The sequence below is a fragment of the Protomyctophum parallelum genome, assembly GCF_964188405.1.
Source record: "Protomyctophum parallelum genome assembly, chromosome: 1".
NCBI classification, from domain to species: domain Eukaryota; kingdom Metazoa; phylum Chordata; class Actinopteri; order Myctophiformes; family Myctophidae; genus Protomyctophum; species Protomyctophum parallelum.
In genome coordinates this window covers 35,202,655-35,217,712 of record NC_139697.1, presented here as the reverse complement: position 1 = coordinate 35,217,712, position 15,058 = coordinate 35,202,655, and the positions used below count along the sequence as shown (strand labels likewise).

Here is a 15,058-nt window from a genome sequence, read left to right as displayed (position 1 = left end):
TTGATGCAGTCTTTGAAATGTCCCCAATTAAGTAATGTTTACACTAAGCCCTAAATTGAGTGGTTGAACAAATGACCATAAGCTGAATGTCCAGCTCTGGATTTTAATATTTTTTTTTACCTCATGGGGGCAGTAGTTGCCAGTGAAGTTATTTAGAGTGGAGCCAGTTGGGCCTTTCACAAGATGAAGTCAGTGCTAATTTGAAGACATTGTATATAGCAGGCAACATTTCAGAGTGCAACATTATCCTTTTAAAATGACCGTGATGCAGGAGCACTTAATAATGTGGGGTCATCTTACTATTCAAGAATGTACAAGTATGGCTGTTTTTCTGTGAACTGTCAACTCACTAGTGAGTTTTTAAAGGATGCCATGTAAACTACATAACTACTTTTAAAGATCTATAAACCTAGTATTACTATTAAGAAAATAGTCAAGTCATACATTGCTCTTTTTGTAAGGATTCTTGTAATATTTCTAGCAATGAAGATTTTTAAATGGTTGGCGAAATTTAGACTACCGGAAATCTCTGAACCTAATATCCTATTTGCGCCTTCGAGTTATTTGTTGACTTTGCTGCTCAGGGACTATGAAATTGTCCAAACTGGCTTCCAATTCCATTGGGCCTTCATCTTCAATTCATCTGTATGGTGAAAATAGATCTACAAGCTCACTGAGCTTGTGGATGCTACAACATAAATGTTATGTAGGTAGTTTGACAATGAAGATCCAACTCATGACTAGTTGAATGTGCCCGATTTCTGAGTGGTCTTTTTGTGGGTTTGACCCTCGTACCATTTCACACCACATTGGATGACTTATGCTAATAGTAAAATACCGGTACGCAATATGTTCTCATTACAATGTAAACATTAAATTATATAATATTTATATGACGTGGAATCTGGATCATCACAAAAGGGTAAAATCAGCCCTCCACGCCTTCTGACAAATATTGAGAGAGAGGATGAGGATCCCCAAAAAACACCCCCTGCACGTGCCTGCATTGCTGGTCAGGCTTGGACAACGTGGGACAATGGTTCCCCAGGCAGGTTTGCCATTCAGAACACACCCAAGTACAGTGCAATTCAGGTCTGTTTTTGTCACCTACCTGAAAATGTATTTTCCGTTTACTGAAGTGATAGGGAGACTGTCCGAGACTCCTGTTACTTACTGAACAAACACTATGACCAGCAATGACACAAAATATCACTTAACGTATCTTTAGGCTGTTAAACTGAAGTGATACATTCCAAATATTATCAAATTATTCTGTGGCACCCCTGGACTTGCGTCACGGCGTCAGCACCCTCTTTGAGAAACCCTGGAATGGTATGTATGTAGCATGTATGTATGTATGTGGTCCAAGCAGTGTCTGTTCAATACTCAAAAATAGGCAAAGGTATAGGTTTGATCAGTTTGGCTTTATTTGGTGAAACCCTCAGGCTCCTGTGATGTAGTGTCAGACTCTCAAACACCAACTCCTTGTTATTGTACACCGCCTATCATGTAGCAAGAAGGAGATATACACTATATACAGAGGGATGTATCCAATCAAATAAAACAGATTAGCCTAATTTAATTTAATGACATGGTTGAATGGTTGATTTAACATTAACCATCTATCTACCCACCCCCCATCCAGTGCTCTGTTCCCAGTTGATGGTCTGCCACATACGTTTCACCAGTTCCTCAGCTGGTGGAGTTTATCATTTTAATTGAAAATATATTTGAGGATGGCATGTATTTAAACAAAAACACGGGTAGCAAACCTTTTGTGCAGTCACTGCAGTGTTTATGTAGCCTACAATATGTCTACTTGTTCCATGTTCTTGCCCCACTTTTTCCCCTCTTTTTGTGGTTACCTTTTTACGTTGGTATCAATTAAATTATTATAAAATACGTTCTTTCTGATTATTAAGCCCAGCTGTGTTACAGATTGTACAGTGCCATCCTCTCCTGTCTCTACTGTACATCTTTCTATTTAATTGCACTTATAAAACATTTAAATATTGCATCAATGTTTTCTTTATATTACCATTGAATATTGACCTAGACTACCTCTGATAAATATATTACAGTACATAAGTAATACAACAAAAACACTGCATGTTCATTGTTGAATTGTTCTACATTTTGTGATTTGTTTCAAGTTATGGAGAATTATTGCAGTGTTTCCAAAAAAGACTGAATGGCTCAATTTCTAATCTTTCATACATCCTACATTCACCTTGTACACACTCGCTTTCAGAAAGACACACACACATTCATTTTCAGATTTTTATGAATTACACAGCAAGATCCTGTGTTCTTTTAATTCTAAAAGTTAAATGAACTCTGAGGATTTTACTGTGTATATATATCCCATCCTGGTTATGGAAGGACAGCTTCACAGGCATACGACTAAAGGATTCACATTTGACCAACAATTGCCAACCACACAGGCCTGTTCATCCAGCTCACTAAGGTGCAGTACCTTGTCCTTAACCTATGTCGCACTAAACAAGCTAGTATACAGCTGCGGCTTTCTGTTCCACTCTGCCCCATCTTCCCTCCTCTATGCCTCCACCTGCTCTACTAGCTAAACATCTAACCACCCCCCTCCAAACTCCAAACCCCAGAGAACTCCCTTTTCTATTTCTGCCATGTAGCCTCGTGTCGCAAAAGAAATAATTAAAAACGAACTGGCATTATCCAGATGCCCCCGCACATATTCCATTGCTCTTCCATATCTTTCTGTATCTCATTTCTGCAATCTCTCTAGCTCTCCACAGCTCCATCAATCTCTTTCTCTCCACCTCTCTCTCTCTGTCTAGGCGGTGATGATCTGTGATGGGGCCATGCTGTTTTCTCGGCTCCTGTTCTTGGCAGTCTGCTCGTCATTGGCCGGGGTGTTGCGGTGCTGTTGTCTGCGTGGTGTGGGGCGAGGCGGGAGGGTCAGGGTGCAGCAGGACACTCCCACTGTAGGCTCTGGCAGGTCCTCAGCCGTGGACCAGCTGTCCGTGTCGGGGTCGTACTTCTGGACGGCCGCCTTGTAGCGCTTCTCCGCCTCGTTCCACCCTCCGAGCAGGTACAGCTTCTCGGCAAACGGTGACAGCCCGGCTGTGCTCACGCCGAGGGGCAGGGGTGCAGCTTGGCTCCATGTGCCGCTCTCTGGGGAGTACACCTCCACAGAGAGAACGTCGACTCGCTCACCACCTGACCCCAGCTGGCTCCCTCCCACCACATACACCTTCCCACCGAGTGTGGCAGAGCAGTGCCAGCCACGGGGCGTCTCCAGGGGAGCCTTCTCACTCCAGGAGTCGGTCTCAATGTTGTAGTGCGCCACAGAGCGCGAGTAGGCGCAGTTGATATAGCCGCCTGTCACCAGGAAGTCTCCGGAGGGGAGAGTGGCACTGGAATGGCAGCAGCGTGGCACATCCATTGGCGCGCGGATCTGCCAGGTGTTGGACGAGGGCAGGTAGCTCTCAATGGTGGCCAGCAGGCCCTCCACGTTGCGGCCACCGATGGCGAACAGGCGTCCACCGGTGGCGGCCAGTGAGAAGTGGGTGCGGCGTTGACGCATGCTGGCCAGGTGGAGCCAGGTGTTGAAGCGAGGATCATACCTGGTGGAGACAAAAAACATCTGTTAGCTGTTGATTCTCCATGGCTTCAATGGGATGCGTTGTTGGAACAGTTGCTCTGGAAAATAAGGTCTGCTAGGCCCAGGCCGTAGCGTAACGGTCTGGGCACCGGACTGGTGATCCAGTTGCGGTGTGCCGCGGGTTCGACTCCCGAACCCGACACGGCCTTTACCGCATGTCATCCCCCCATCTCTCTCCCGTTTCCTGTCAGCCTACTATCTGTCCCTTAAAAAATCAATAAAAGGCGTAAGCCGCAAAAAAAATATCTAAAAAAAAGAAGGTCTGCTAAATGCATTAAATGTTCTGTGTATATGCACAAAAAGACTTATGCCTCTATCAACCACTTAAACCCTAATAATACTTCGACAGGGTCCCTCAGGGGTCCGCTTCTTTTCCCCCTCTACACCGAATCGCTGCAGGAAATAGCCTATTTATTTGTAGATCAGCTTTTAGTTTGCCTTTCCAGAATAGAAATGCTGGGGTTCATGTGATTAAGTATTTAATAATTTCATTACATTCACAACACAAAGCGTGTTTGGCTGAACAGTTTAGAAGCTGTGTTCCTGTACCTGCTGAGGGTGCTGACGGCGTGCTTGGCCTGATTACGCGCATCATTCTGGTCCTCTCCTCCAGCTACGTACAGGAAGCCGTCCATCACAGCCACACACTGGTTAAAGCTCTTGGCAGGAAGCTGGGACAGGTGGCGCCACGAAGCTCCGCCCTCACGCGGGTCCCTCCACAGCACCTGGACGCAGGTGGTCAATGGTTAGTTTTAATAGTTTGTGTGAGGTCACAACAATGAGTGTTTTCATCTGTCTGTTTAGTAATGGTGACACAATGTTTAATTCCTTTGGATGAATTGAACACCATCCCTTCCCTCTGATTCACAGCACTCACCTCACGACTGAGGGCACGCTCGGTGATAGCGGGGCGACCTCCGACCGTGAGCAGGGTCTGCTGCCCACCGCGAACCTGTGTGCGTCGAGACTGCAGGGTGTTCTGCTGGTAGGGCAGTAGGTGGTAGTTCATGGCGTCCACCATCAGGCGGTGACACTGAGGGTCCAGCATCATGCGGGCCACAGGCTGGATCTGGCTCACCAGCTCGCTGGCTGGGATGGTCTCAAAGCGCACGTGGGACAGGAGCTCCGCGGCGTGAAGCTGCCGCTCCGGCTCAAAGTCGAGCCACTTCATGGCCAGCTGCAGATGGAGAGGAATGTTTTATATGAAGGTTGTATAGACAATACAAACACACAGTGGGGTTGGATTGAATTGATTAAATTGAAAATGAACTTGTAGGTCCAGGGGCTACTCGATATTCATTTTACTAAGATCTCAATTGGATATCTTTGTTTGTTGGTACAATGGTACAAACATCACAATCAATGTCCATCAAACCTCTCTTAAGTGAACAGTCTGGAGAGACTGGTTACAATCTAATAATAAAAAAGTGTGGGTTGACTTGGTTCTAATATATTAATTATGTGCTACAATCACCACTTCCCTGTTTCCTTGGCCTCTTCTTGGCTACTTGAGTCTGTGATAAACAATAATCTTCATACAGTTATATTAGGGGGGCTTATGTTCACATTTAGACTGCAGGTGACTGGCTTGGGTTCATGCATTTGTGCTTTGCTGCCAAGAGCTGATACAAGGTCTGTTTTTAGGTCCGTGCTGGAAATAGCCTTGGCTTTGGTTGCAGAGAGGTCGGAATGGTATCAGGGAATCCCTGGCAGCTGTTTCTTTTCTGAGAATGTTTCAATATATCAGTTACTAATACGAAAGTTTATATAATATACAGTCAAATGTGTAAATATAAATAGCTGACTAAGCTGTGCTCTTTAATAACATAATTTTTCATTGGGATTATACTGTCAAAAAACATACATTGAACTATCCCTCTAATCCCAATTCTATGACCTTTGACCTAAAAGTCACACCGACCTGGAAGGCGGTGACCTCAGAGGGCATAACCAGGCCGTCATCCTTCAGGAAGGCACTGATCTGTTCCAGGGTGAGCTGGGTAAACAGCGGGGTCTCGCTGAATGCCATGAAGTTCTCCAGGACGAAGCGGCGAGCGGCATCACGCACGGGCAGCAGGCCATAGGCGGCAGCGATGTTCCAGACGTAGACGCATGTCTGTACGTTGAGCTCAGCTAGGAGGAAGTCCATGCACATCTTGAGGAGCTGCGGGATCTGCAGTGTGGCCGCTGCTGAGACGGTGCAGCCAATGGTGTACAGGGACATGTGGACCCGTCCCAGGTAGGCGAACGTGATCACGTTGGCCAGGCCTAGAGGGATGGAGAGATTCAGGGGAATCAAAGCTAAGACCATTGTGGACAAGGGAGATAAGGTTTCAGTCGGGCTTACTCCATCACAGATTTATAAAATGATGGAGAGATACGTCAATTAGATGAGTGAGATAAGTTGATGGATAAATATGTTGGACATACAGATGGATGGAGAGTGTCAATGAATGGCAAACATATTTTGGGATATTGTAAATAGCTGTATTCTTGCGTAGTTGACTTTAAATGTTTTTGAGTAGGCCTACCGAGAGGAGAGAGGGAGGGCAGCTCTAGGCGCTTCATTCCTGGATCCTTGGCCAGGATCTCTCTGAAGTATTGGCTGACTGAAGAGATGACCAGCTTATGGACATCAAAGGCTTTGGTCTTACAGGCCAGCTCCAAGTCAGTGAGGAATCTAAAGAGCGAAGGAGACAATAAATGCATGCAAAGGTAGATGAACTGGGCAAGAAAAAACTCCCAAGTAAAAAAAACCTTAATGGGAAAAGAAGGGATAACGGCTACAATACAGTATACAGTAGATAACAACCCCTACCTCTCCTGACGCATCTTGCTCAGCTCCTCCAGGAGGGCATTGCCATGCAGTGGACGGGTCAACTCACTGCCCAGGCCCAAGCCTCTTTCGCCAGGCTTGATGATGGGCGGGGGCAGGGGCAGGTTGAGGCTGTTGAGCTGAACAATGTCCAGCGCTGCCATCTGCTCGATCTTCTTCGCCACAGATTCCACGACCACCACGCCATCGCCGCGGCTTTCCACCTTCACGGTCATGGTGCTGGTCTCCACGGCAACCTGAGCGATGCTGTCTGCAGCAACCTTCTTGGGACGTTGGGCCTTCTTCTTAGGGGCCATGGTGTTTGGTTGTTGTATAAGCTTTGGCTAACTTAGATGCGGTAAAGGCTTTCTTAGACAATAGACACAGTGGGTATTTTCCTTTATATGGTAGTTGAAGTTTGATAGTCGACAGACAGGGACTCTAGCTCACTTACAGGTTGTCCAGCTGATCAACAAAGTCTCACGGTTGACGGTTCCTGATACTGAGATACTGACAGAAAACTAAACGCAAGCACTCAGCTTCACTGAAGCAGAAGGTAAGAACAGACAGACAGATAGACAGACAGACAGACAGGCAGACAGACAGAGAGAAGTACACGTTCACACAGGTGTATGCAGATGGTGGGAATCTTGGTTCGTTGGTCAGTTTCAGTGCAACGCAGCAAACAACACCTGGAAGGGCAGAGCGGAGAAAGGTTTTGAGTATTTTCTTTTGCAATGCACAATTAAAAGGAGTGGGGCTGATTTAACAGCACTCATTGTTGTGCAAACGATCACCAGTATCACTGGAGGCAGTGATACTGTAAGGCTGATGACATCATCATTGCTTGTTCAAAATGTTTTGTTGTAAACTTTGAATCGGCACACCTTGCTTTAAATACACTCATTCTCTCTTCTCCTTTCCTGACCATTCTTTTCCTTTTCATAGTAATAGTGCTTAATAAAAAATAAAAATAAACATAGAGGCTGCTGTGGACACATCAAGTCCATTAACTAGTTTACTCTCTCTCACTCTCTTTGAGCCCAATACCCATCTTGTCATGCGTGTCTCTCCTGTCTCTCTACACACTGTCTGGATAAAGCATAAAAATGCCAAAAATAAATCTTTAAAAAAAGAGGAAGGGGGCTTTGGCTGTATGACTGACAGGTGCGGGTGCCCGTTGGGGCCTTCCAGAAATGGAGGAGAGTCAGGGTCAGGTTTGTGGTTGATCAGCAGCACTACATACATGTGGCCAGAGTCATGCTCTCCTCTCACACACTGTGTGTATTTCAGCCGCAGAGCAACTGCGGAATCTTATTCATGCTTGCAATGGACCACGGTTGGCAAGTTCTTACGGGTCATTGCAAATGGAAAACTAATGGGAAGCATAAGGTCATATCTGATTCATTCAATGGACAAAATGGACATTTTCTCTATGATCTGGGAAAATATAATTCATTTCTAAATCATTTGTTTAATAATTAGTAAGTGTTTGTCAATAACTCTGTCATGTGTTAAGACAGAAAGTGTTGAAGCCTGAATCATTGTATAGAAAAATCCACTGTATGACTATGAACTATGAATACTAAAGTTCACTTGGCCTCTTTTAGTATTAGAATGTGGTTGTACCGGGCAGCTGCTAAATGGCAATAGGTTTTAGGTTTCAAGGTTTTATTTATTAGCACATAAAAAAGTTAAAAACAGAAGAAAGATACATACATACAGTATTAATAGGCTTTTCTGTGTGTACTTGTGAAATTGTGTCCTGTAAATGTTAAGAGAATGAAGAACAGATACTCAGATACTCATGCCAACAGAGTATTTGAACATCTGTCATCTATCTATAAGACACAGACAGTCTCTCAATTAGCTTCACTGGTTGGTTGAATCACTGGCACAAGTACTCCTACAACAGGTATGTATGATGTCATACATTTCACTAGAGGAATATGTGGTGAAATTGATATCGCACAACGCAATTTTAGAATCTACTGTAGTAAGTAGGCTAAGTCTTCCTTACACATATTTATTTTATTAGAATCTTCATCACCTGCAGAAGAGCTTTCACAAGCCTTGTGAGTGAGTAGCTTTATCGTGAACATAATTTATTTACTATTTGTTGTTTGTCTGGATTGTATGTGTGGAAGTATAATTTGATCTGGGATCTGGTTTGTTTGCTTGTTCACTTACCGGTAGTTTGACGGTTTGAAGCATTTCTAGCATTTTCACAGTATTACAAACTAATCTTTAATCTTTCACACAAACTGATTATGTGTAAAACATATATCTTATACAGCTATGTAGATGTATAGTTCAATATTAGTATTATAGAGTATTTAGGTCACCAGACCTAACATATGAGCTCCTATGTAATCTCTCAACCTTTCGGTTTCGAGTTATATTCACGAAACATATTGCCTCCAAGTTCCAACACAGTTCTGGTTATGATCTATTTTTCTCCATCCCATGCCCTAAAGAGGTATTTTTCTGCCATGGCCCATGGTCCAGTATGTTGTTATATTTGCTTGTGCATTGGGGGTGGGGTAGATCCTAGTATATATAGTGTCTGACAGAACAGCTGTGCCTCCTATCAAGAAGCTTGGTCCCAGATATTTCTCAGGTCTAATGAGTTGTGTGAGGGTTATTTTCATGACGTGACTGAATTACTGGCTTTTGTTTGTTTGGCACATCACTATGGCTCTCATCTATGTTTTAGTTATAGTTTGTATTGTTATTACATGACATTTCTAAAACAAGTAGTATTATCACATGGAATGTTGTTCCGATATATTGGGCAATACTTTGCAGCATTTCCAGTGTTAATTAACATGTAGGAGGCATGTACCTAATAATACTATTATCATACACGGGCATACACCTGAATAACAATTTGGGTACGAATGTAGTGTTTGTAACTAGATTTTGTTGTTACAAACATTATGTATTGAGGATATTTTCATTGATTTTTCTTGAATACAGTTTTATACACATTCAAATAAAGACTTGTTGCAGGAAAATGTCATCACGGATTACAATGATGTGTTGAGTTGACACTGACGTTTTGTAAAAACAGAATTACATTTCTGTTAGGTTTGATAGCTTTCATTAGTGATGTTCTGTAGATGGAAGACATGTTCCTCATCATCTGTGTTTTCTACCTCGCTACTATCTAGTGGCAGTGCAGTTAGAGCCAAACAGTGAAATATTAGCCTACTCTCAGCACATGTTTTAATGTTGTTTGCCATTTGACCCAGTGGATCACTTGTTTTACAGGGGCCATGGGCATGGCAAGGACAACTTGCTGACAACATGCAATGGTGAGCAACATATAAGACCAAAACACAGACCTGTTAACCCTCTCAATGATTTTTGTTCCCCTTCTCTATCAGTTGATGATGTAAGAAGGTTGCAAGGTTATCACTGCCATTGGGAGATTATGGTTTCACTTTCAAGGTTTTGATGGTATATTATTTATTGCGACATCTTTGGTAGCTCATATTCTGTCACTATGGCCTCGCACTAACTCTCGGGATGAGCTCCACCTCTTCATATGACACCAGCAGCAGCTGTCACTCTTGTCCTGTCCCAAATCTCCGCACAGCCTCTCCATGTGTGGAAAGACCTCCTTCATAAGTCCCCCTGTTGGCAGTTGCACCGAACAGTGGGATATTTAAAAACACTCTTAAGTTTATACTCAGTGGTGTACTGTAAAGTAACTAAGTACATGTACTCCAGAAGTCCTGTACTTAAGTACAATTTTGAGGTACTTTTACGTTTACTCCACTACACCTCACAGGCAAATATTGTACTTTTACCCCCTACAATTATTTAAAAACTTGAATTACTAGTTGCTTTGTATATTTTGATTATTATTACAAAACATACTTTACCCACTTCACCCTACATTTTGGCCATTTGAACCAATCTACAAGTTCACAATGTGTCTCGATGTGACACATTGTGAGATTTCTACATTGCAGTATTGATACTTTTAACTTAAAAGTACTCACATTTCTTACTTAAAAGTTTTAAGTAAGTTTTAAGTTCCACCACTGTTCATACTGTAGTTAAACAGAATGAGGAAGTGGTGTGCAGAAAGTCAAACACAACCGTCAGTCTTACTATATCTCGGAGAGTATAAAGATATGCAGATTTTCATTGACATTCTCCGATTTAAGGCTAATATTAAATTAGGCTTCTCTTTTTCACATTTAAACTCAGCACCTCTACTAAGTGATGCGCGTTTTTTTATTAGTTTTTGTATTAGTTTTTGTATTAAATTAGGCTTGACATTTAACATTTTATTGCTGTGTATAACAGAGAGTACAGAGACTTCAAGTGTTTGTATAGATGACACACTGGAGTTGTGGTCAATTTAATGATCATTTGGTCCCCATTCCTTTGGAGTATTAGTCACTAAATAATATATTGTCCTCTGCACTAAGTAACAGGAGCAGTGGGCGCTAGGGAAGGGGGGCATCTGTGGAGCAGTTGGGGTTAAGTGTCTTGCTCAGGGGCACTTCGACTCATAGACTAAGGCCGGGAGGTGAACCAGGGACATTCTGTTTGACAGGTGGCATCTACCCATTCAGCTATATGGCCAGGCCATACTTTATGATGTAGCGAGTAGTGTGGTTTGTTTTTTGTCATTATGTTTTTGGGATGTTCAAATTATGGTTGCTGGATGAGATTGCTGATTAGGAAGCTGGGAATGAAAGTTAACTTAACGAATCTATGTACACATGCAGTGACTGGGAGTTGTCACTGCATGAGAATATTATTGGCCAAGGACAGTGAGGTAAACAATGAACAGGCTTCGAATGGAGTGTGCCTTATTTTGGAATTACAGAATTACACACACCAGTTTAGGTAAGATTGTCTCTTTTCTGTTTGTTTTTGTTTACTTCAGTACCAACAGTTAGATATATAGATATACTTTCGGATGAAAGGCAACAGTGAAAACATGAAAGAAGAACGTAATGTGAAGCTCAATCAAATACCATCAGAGGAGGGCTGTGGAAAATTGGCAGACACCCCGGGCATAGGATTTCCAAATGCATCTCAATAGCGCTAAAATAATCTTTATAACCACAGAACAAAAGTGCAGTTTGAGAAATATGGCCTCAGATTAGGGATGCACAGTCCGGGTATGTAAACAATCATGTGCCAGGAACAATGATCACGTACAGCCCTGTGAACAGCTGTTGTTTACTTTCAGTCCATCTAATGTACTTCAAAGCATTTCAAAACACAGTCCTGTGTCAGGAGAATGGTGATATGTAGGAGCTTCCACTGTACAGTGCGCACACACGCACGCACGCACACACACACGCACACACGCACACACACACACACACACACACACACACACACACACACACACACACACACGACTTGTTGTGTCCTTCCCACCACCTCCATCCAGTGCCAAGTTGCCAATAACAGGATTCCTCTGCCTATCTCAACAGGGTATTTATAGGTGCTGACTGTGTGTCTGTGTGTGTGTGTGTGTGTGTGTGTGTGTGTGTGTGTGTGTGTGTGTGTGTGTGTGTGTGTTGTGCACATATAATGGCTCTAGGATCAAGCACATGATCTAATTCCAGATCAGTTAAGAATTACAATCAATATTATGTATCATGTACATGTAATCAGTGATTGTAAAGTATGTCATGATTTTTAAGGCAGCCATTTTGCTTTACTTTGACAGGAGAGTGTAGGTAGATGGCAAGCGGATCAAAGAAAAGGGGGATTAAAATTTATAACTTTCTAGTTTGCTAGTATCTGTATACATTTGATTCATCTTTATGTGAAAACATAAAGATTTAATTAAAAAATATATAAAAGAAAAAAGAAAAGAAAAGGGAGATGACATGCAAGGCTGGTCTCCAGACAGAATTTTACCGGGGACGTTGCAGTGGTCGACAGTCTAACATGGCAGGAGAATGACAGCTAACGGTGTTCCCCAACCTGACATTTTAAAGTCAGTCAGTACTGTTGTAGTATGTGTATGAGATTAAATTCAAGTTTTGATCATTTACAAAATAACTGTACCTGAAGCATGAACCGTGGTAAAATAACTGATGACGGGCAAGAGGGCCTCATGCAGTCATCCAGTAGTGTTAATCAATTGCTTTCATGCTGTGAACTTAATTTTGAATTAACTATGAAGCCCACATTTAATTCTATATTCCTGTTATATTATTCTTCTGTGACTCGTTTTTGAGTCCACATTTGCTGGTTCAGAACCAGAGCAAAATCTTCAGTGTGTACAATTTAGACATTTTAGCAGACGACAGCAGAGCCATTCACACTGAGCACTATAACTAATACAAAAAGATAGTTTTATAGGGGAGTGCAGAGAAACATACATTGGTGAACTATATAGTCATAGTTATCTTCATAGTTATAGTGCTCAGTGTGAATGGCACTTTATTCAGTTACCAAAATTGATCTTTAATAAGAATCTATTCCATTATATACTAAAACTGGGGATTTTGCTGTGGACACAGGTAGAGATACAAGCCACTTTCAAACTGTGATGCTATTTAGTGACTCACATTTGGGTACCAATCAACTGGTTGAGTAAATAAGTTAAAAGTTATTGTTTTTTTGTTCAACAAGCCAATTTAATCCATGGTCTAGCATGCAGCACATTTTCAGTAAACAGAGTAAACATTTGATTTACCTTCCTTTCTCTGCTCACTTTTCCTTTCTTTGTCTTTCTCAGTTTCTCTTTCTTTAACGCTTGCTTTCTTTGTTACTTCACTTTGTTGACTTTTTTTGTCTCACAGGTGTCTCTCTGTTTCTCTATTCCTTGTCCTTCTGTCCTCCGTCTGTCTGCCAGAGAGCTGTGTGGGTTGGCGTTTGAGGAGGACCAAGGCTCCCAACCAGGGCTGTGAAACTTGATCCACTCCTGCCCCTGCACACAGCAGAACACACAGTGTTAATTTAACTGTCGGAGTGTAAATATGGACCTGCAGGGATCCATTTTCACACTCTCAGAGTTAAAGTAACACTGAGAACTTTGCTGTGTACTCTCATTCCACCAGTGTGACTGTCAGTTTCCAAAATCCACCTCCATTTCCAAATACAGGCAGCCCCTGCTCCCTCCCCTCCAAAAATATCCCATAGGAGCCCAAGCTACCAAATCACTGATGCTCACACAGGGTTGTTATAGTTTACTAAATAAATAAAACAAATAAAAACAAGTATTTACAAAGATATCGATAAATGTTTATACTGTCTGTTTATAAAACTTCCAGTTTTAGTCTATTCCAGTATCCAATATGTTTTATTTAAAAATTGTGAAAATAACTCACAACGCGTCACGATGCAACACATCAGCTTATAGATCAGCTATTTTCACTATTTTTTTAATCTTGCCCCTGAGTACCCCATATTACTATAAAACACTTTTTGTGCTTGGCCCTGCTGGAACTAACATTAATTTAAACCTAAGCTTTTTCAAAAAATAAACTAAACCATGTCTTTGAAAAACCTCAGTGATGGTTAAATGACATCAGTGTCATTTAAGTTAACTCTAAACTTTTTATTTTTGGACTAAACAAATGTTTATTTCATCCTATTTTTCCTTCATAATAATTATATCAATAAGAAGAATCAATCAGTCAATCAATCAATCAATCAATCAATCAATCTTTATTTATACAGCACCTTTCAGTGTAGTTCAAAGTGCTTCACAGAAAGAGCAAAAATACAACAAGAAAGCATCAAAACAGGAACTAAAACAGGAAACGGACATGCAATGATCTAAGTTATGGGTTTTCAACAGGTGGTCCGTGGACCACTGGTGGTCTGTGAAGGTATTGCATGTGGTCCCTAACCATGCATTTAGTAATGTAGGAAAGTGAAGATTTGTATTTTAATTTATTGTATTGACCACAAGTTGAGAAACAATGCAGTAAATTATGTTGTCAGTTACTGGGTCGGCCGTAAAGAACTTCCACAGAAAAGGGAGTTAGAATCTCAAGGGAAACTGTACCGGTTTGCCTAGTTGAGTCACCAGTATAAGGAAATGTGCCCATAATTAATCGCATGTGTCTGCTTGCTCAAACATACAGTAAGTTACAATGAACAGCAACATGAGTTTAATATGGAAGGTTAATTCCCCCCCCACACACCACACCCATATCCCCCCTCCCAACACAAAGTGGTCCCCAGGTAGATGATTCTCAGTCAGGGTGGTGGTCCCTGGTTCATAATCAGTTGAAAACCCCTGATCTAAGTAAAAGCAATGCTAAAGAGGTGTGTCTTACGATTTTGTCCAGCACTAGAGAATATATCCTATTCCTCCAGAAAACTGTCCTTAATTGAATACTAAAGGACCCAAGTGCCTATCGAGTCTGACTGACTGTGATTGCCTAAAAACCACCAACCACAAACACCAACTGTCTGCACTTCTCCTATTCGCCTGTAAGCTTTAATTTTGGGCATGGCAGTCATCATACATCAGCCTTGTCAGTATCAACCATTGTGCAGAGGTCTGCCGTTTCACAACGAGAGATGGATTGCTGAGGTGGAGCAAAACACCTACCATCAGCTCTGAGTACTTACTGCACAACTGGCCGCACACAAGCTGT

The 15,058-nt window shown here is 42.1% G+C and overlaps 2 protein-coding genes across 2 annotated transcripts in view; one reads left to right on the top strand and one right to left on the bottom strand.

Moving 5' to 3' along the window:
- Window positions 1–1,405: 1,405 nt before the first annotated feature.
- On the bottom strand, window positions 1,406–13,312 carry klhl43 (kelch-like family member 43). Its single transcript, XM_083764251.1, has 7 exons — window positions 13,144–13,312; window positions 6,462–7,150; window positions 6,175–6,323; window positions 5,565–5,911; window positions 4,521–4,820; window positions 4,193–4,368; window positions 1,406–3,605 (listed from the first exon to the last, which is right to left on the bottom strand). The coding sequence occupies exons 2-7, from the start codon at window positions 6,773–6,775 to the stop codon at window positions 2,813–2,815; spliced, it is 2,079 nt and encodes a 692-aa protein (XP_083620377.1). The 5' UTR covers window positions 6,776–7,150; window positions 13,144–13,312; the 3' UTR covers window positions 1,406–2,812.
- Window positions 9,759–15,058, top strand: part of eloa (elongin A) — a 24,926-nt gene continuing 19,626 nt past the window's right edge. The window contains exon 1 of the mRNA XM_083764228.1: window positions 9,759–9,775. The gene's annotated coding sequence lies outside the window, so the exon portion shown is untranslated. The remainder of the gene's footprint in view (window positions 9,776–15,058) is intronic.

Excerpts from the sequence above, each read along its gene's own strand:
- klhl43 (XM_083764251.1), bottom strand. The coding sequence starts at position 6,775 with ATGGCCCCTAAGAAGAAGGCCCAACGTCCCAAGAAGGTTGCTGCAGAC. Across the intron at positions 5,912-6,174 it reads GCCCTCCCTCTCTCCTCTCG|GCCTGGCCAACGTGATCACG; the intron begins GTAGGCCTACTC and ends CCATCCCTCTAG. Across the intron at positions 3,606-4,192 it reads GCCGTCAGCACCCTCAGCAG|GTATGATCCTCGCTTCAACA; the intron begins GTACAGGAACAC and ends TGTCTCCACCAG.